General features: G+C 49.9%; 1 protein-coding gene across 1 annotated transcript in view; it reads left to right on the top strand.

Moving 5' to 3' along the window:
* PTGS1 (prostaglandin-endoperoxide synthase 1) overlaps window positions 1-5,000 on the top strand; it is a 22,860-nt gene that overhangs the window by 7,923 nt on the left and 9,937 nt on the right. The window contains exons 3-5 of the mRNA XM_032233696.1: window positions 2,456-2,572; window positions 3,793-3,933; window positions 4,118-4,261. Of these exons, the coding sequence (XP_032089587.1) occupies window positions 2,456-2,572; window positions 3,793-3,933; window positions 4,118-4,261 (402 nt within the window). The remainder of the gene's footprint in view (window positions 1-2,455; window positions 2,573-3,792; window positions 3,934-4,117; window positions 4,262-5,000) is intronic.

The raw sequence follows: 5,000 nt of genomic DNA, 5'->3' as shown, positions 1-5,000 counted from the left end.
AAAAAAGGAAATGCAACAGACCTAGATGCGAAGTTAATTTGCCCCTTGGTTGTTACTGCAGCCATGTTAAATAAGCCGTTTTCCATCTTTCCAAGGTCGGTTAGAAAGAGGAACTCGGATTATTGGGGGCAACAGGCTGATGCTGTAAACCGCTGAGCAAGAGCAATAGACTTATATACCGCTTCACAATGCTTTCCAGCCCTCTCTAAGCGGTTTACAGAGTCAGCCTCTTGGCCCCCAACAATCTGAGTCCTCATTTGACCCACCACGGAAGGACGACTCAACCTTGAGCCTGGTGAGATTCGAACTGCCAAATTGCAGGCAGCCGGCAGTCAACAGAAGTAGCCAGCAATACCACACTCTAACCACTGCGCCATCGTAACTTACAGAGGATAAAGCACTATGAAGCGATATATAAGTCTGCTATTGCTACGTGTATCTCTATGTCTGTCTATCTTCCATCCATCCATTTATCTATCTATCGCTTAGAGAGAGCTATGAAGCTCTGTGAAGCGGTATATAAGTCTAAATGCTATTTCTTTATTTCTTTATTTTTTATTTCTTTATTTTTTATTTCTTTATTTTTTATTTCATCTATATCTATCTATCTATCATCTATCTATCTATCTATCTATCTATCTATCTATCTATCTATCATCTATCTATCTATCTATCTATCTATCTATCTATCTATCTATCTATCTATCATCTATCTATCGCAGTGTTTCTCAAACTTGGCAACTTGAAGATGTCTGGACTTCAACTCCCAGAATTCCCCAACCAACGAATGCTGGCTGGGGAATTCTGGGAGTTGAAGTCCAGACATCTTCAAGTTGCCAAGGTTGAGAAACACTGATCTATCGCTTAGAGAGAGCTGTGAAGCTCTGTGAAGCGGTATATGTCTAAGTGCTATTTCTTTCTTTCTTTCTTTCTTTCTTTCTTTCTTTCTTTCTTTCTTTCTTTCTTTCTTTCTATCTATCTATCTATCTATCTATCTATCTATCTATCTATCTATCTATCTATCTATCTATCTATCTCTATCATCTATCTATCTGCCGTAATGACACAGTGGTTAAATTGCAGTATGGCAGGCTAATTCTACCCACTGCCAGCAGTTCGATCCTGACTGGCTTTTAGGTTGACTCAGCCTTCCATTCTTCCAAGGTCGGTAAAATGAGGACCCAGATTATTGGGGGCAAGAGGCTGATGCTATAAACCGCTTAGCAGGAGCAATAGCACTTAGACTTATATACTGCTTTGCAGTGCTTTACAGTGCCTCTCTAAGCGGTTTACAGGGTCAGCCTCTTGCCCCCAACAATCTGGGTCCTCATTTTACCCACCTCGGAAGGACGGAAGGCTGAGTCAACTTTGAGCCTGGTGAGATTTGAACTGCCAGATTGCAGGCAGCTGGCAGGCAGCAGAAGGAGCCTGCAGTACTACAGTCTAACCACTGCGCCACCGAAGCTTCAAGGACTGTAAAGCACTATGAAGCGATATATGTCTGCTATGCTACCTATCTCTAGGTCTGTCTATCTTCCATCCATCCATCATCCATCTATCTATCTATCTATCTATCTATCTATCTATCTATCTATCTATCTATCTATCTATCTATCTATCTATCATCTATCATCTATCATCTATCTATTTGCCATGATGACACAGTGGTTAAATTGCAGTATGGCAGGCTAATTCTGCCCACTGCCAGCAGTTCGATCCTGACTGGCTTTAAGGTTGACTCAGCCTGTCCGTTTGAGGACAACATTTAACGAGGGCCGGTGGCTAATAAACTACATTTGCTGCCATGAAAACAGGCAGGGGTTAGTCTATCGAGAGAGTGAATTTATTATGTTGCAGCCTCCAAATGGGACGCGGTGGCTCAGTGGCTAAGATGCTGAGCTTGTCGATCAGAAAGGTCAGCAGTTCAGCAGTTCGAATCCCTAGCGCTGCATAACGGAGTGAGCTCCCGTGACTTGTCCCAGCTTCTGCTCACCTAGCAGTTCGAAAGCAGGTAAAAAATGCAAGTAGAAAAATAGGGAACCACCTTTGGTGGGAAGGGAACAGCTTTCCGTGCGCCTTTGGCATTGAGTCATGCCAGCCACATGACCAGGGAGGCGTCTTCGGACAGCGCTGGGTCTTCGGTTTGGAAACGGAGATGAGCAGCGCCCCCTAGAGTCGGGAACGACTAGCACAGATGTGCGAGGGGAATCTTTACCTTTAGCTTCCATGAACCGACGACAACTTTCCCATATCCTCAGGGATAGTTATTTGAGCTTTTATTTACACGGAAATGTTGACTGAACGGTTGTTATATCAAGTTATCACTTGAGCCGCTTGTCTTGATCTGTCCATTGTCAAGTTTCATGCCCTACCCTTTTTTTAAATTTTATTTTGGCAGCAAACAAATCCTGGGATCTTGCTTCTTAACCTACCTTGCCTTCTCTTCTCCTTGCAGTGGACCCATGCTGCTATTTCCCATGCCAGCACGGCGGCTTGTGCGTCCGAGTTGGCACAGAAGGGTACGAATGTGACTGTACCCGGACGGGATACTACGACGCCAACTGCACCTCGCGTGAGTTTTTGCTTCCGACTCCTCCGTGCAGGCAGGGGGGGGGGGCTGTACACACAGAGAGAGGCACCGAACCTCCATGTTCAGAGGCAGTCTACCTGTTTTGACCCCAGGGTTCCTTAAAAAAAAGAAGAAACAGAGTCTTGGTCCCGGCAAAACCCCTTTTATTTTTAATTCCTTTCATTCACAGTCCGCAAGGCTGAACAAACAGTCTTTCAAAGGAGTGTTTATCCACACAAACCTTATCTTGTTTGGAGCACTGCCAGATAACTCATTTCCAAACGCGGGCAAGGCAAAACTTGGCACAGAGTCTCTTATAGTCCTAAACAGAACTTTCCACCCTTGAAACGACTGAACGAACAAATTGTTTCCTGCAAAAGCCCCCACCCCATTCTTCGCTCCTCTTTTGTTTCCCATGGGAGGGGCCAATCACCCCCAAGGTATGGCTTTACTCCCAATCCCTTTTATTAAACGAATGTGAATTCCTCTCATTCACCTTCAGCAAAGGCGTGGCAAACAGTCTTCCAAAGGAGTATTTATGACCACAGACCTTATCTAGCTTGGAAAGCGTCCATGTAAATATTTTTCCAAATGAGGAGCTGTGCAAGGAAAGGCTGGGCACAAAGTCTCTGAAATTCATGGACAGATCTTCACACTCCTGAAACAAATCTATCAGCCAATCGAACAAATTGTTTCCTGCAAAAGCCCCCTCCCCTTTTGCTCCTCTTTTAATTCTTACCGGAGGAATTCCTGGTTTTCCCCACCCAGTTGAAAGTCCAAGATCTTGCGTCCACCTGTGGCCTTACTCCCAAGTCAACCCCTGTTCTTTAGCTGCTCCCTTTGTCTGGCAGCTCTGCGCATGCGCACACTGGGAACAGGCTCCAGCTGTTCTTCTGCCTCACTGATGTCTGACTCCGAAGGCAGCTGATAACTGTCAGATGGCCCTGGCCCCCTCTCTGCCTCCGACACCGAGCCCTTCAACAGAGCCTTCCCCAGACTCCAGGACTGGCCCAGGTTCCTCACCAACCTCCTCACTGTCCGACACTCTGCCAGCTCCACTGGCTGCTGGCGGGCCACAACACTACCTCAACGTACCTGCCCAGAACTGAGAAGTTAAGCTTCCTGTGGGTTCTTTTCCGTAAATCCTCCAAATGGGACACCTTGAGGGAAATATCTGTGGTTATTGTTTTTAAAACAACCTGTCTTTGCTCCCCACCCCCCAGCGGAGTTCTGGACGTGGGTATACAACACCCTGAAGCCGAGCCCGTCGTCCGTTCACTACCTGCTGACCCATTTCCAGTGGCTGTGGAGTGTCGTGAACCGAACTCCCCTCCGTAATCTTTTGATGCGAGTGGTGTTAACCGGTGAGTGGGTGAAGTGTCGGGAGATGGGCAGGTGTCTTCGGGAAGGCTCCCTGTCCAGTTGGGCTTGAGAGGCTCACCAGGTGACCCCACCCAACTGCCAGTCCTGGGATGCCCCCCCACCCCTCCGCTGCAACTCCCCCACGCCCCCCTCTCTCTCCCACCCCTTCTGCCTCTCACCCTGCAGCCCGCGCCAACCTGATCCCCAGCCCGCCCACCTTCAGCGGCAACTACGGATACCTGAACTGGGAATCCTACAGCAACCTCAGCTACTTCACCCGCATCCTCCCCCCGGTGCCCCCCAACTGCCCCACGCCGATGGGGGGGAAAGGTACTGCAGGGGGCAGAGTCCTTTCCCAGTGCCTGGCTCTGCTTTCGTCAGGAGGAAGAGGTTAGGGAGGAGGGGAGGCAGGGGAAGGAGTGGGGGCAGGAGGAGGAGAAGAGGAGGAGGGGAAGGAGGGAGAGAGAAAGAGTCAAAGGAAGAAGAAGATGGGGTACAGGAAGCAGAGAGGTAGGGGGAGAGGGGGAGGGGAGCGGGAGGGGGAGAGGGGGGAGGGAGAGGAGGGAGAGGAGGGACAGAGAGATAGAGGCAAAGGAAGGAGAAGGTGGAAGGAGAAGGTGGGATACAGGAAACTGAGAGGGAGAGGGAGAAGGGGGAGGGGGAGAGGGAGGAGGCGGGAGAAGGGGGAGGTGGGAAGAGATGGAGGTGAAGAAGAGGAGGAGGAGGAATACAGGAAGCAGTGAGGGAGAGGGGGGAGGGGGGAGGAGGAGAGGGGGAGGGTAGGGGGGAGGGGGAGGAGGGACAGAGAGAGGCAAAGGAAGAAGAAGATGGGGTACAGGAAGCAGAGAGGGAGGGAGGAGGGAGAGGGAGGAGGGGGAGGGGGAGGGGGAGAGGGAGAAAGTGGAGGTGGGCAGAGATGGAGGCGAAGGAAGAGGAGGAGGAGGAGGGATACAGGAAGTGGTGAGGGAGTAGAGGAGGGGGAGGGGTGGGGGAGGAAGGGGAAGGGAGGAGGGGGATGTGGACAGAGAGGGGGAGGGGAAGGAAGAAGAGGAGGGGGACAGGAAGCAGA

This window comes from Thamnophis elegans, chromosome 16 (assembly GCF_009769535.1).
Source record: "Thamnophis elegans isolate rThaEle1 chromosome 16, rThaEle1.pri, whole genome shotgun sequence".
Taxonomy (NCBI): domain Eukaryota; kingdom Metazoa; phylum Chordata; class Lepidosauria; order Squamata; family Colubridae; genus Thamnophis; species Thamnophis elegans.
Note: the sequence above shows the minus strand (reverse complement) of the source record. Positions and strands in the feature narration are given on the sequence as shown.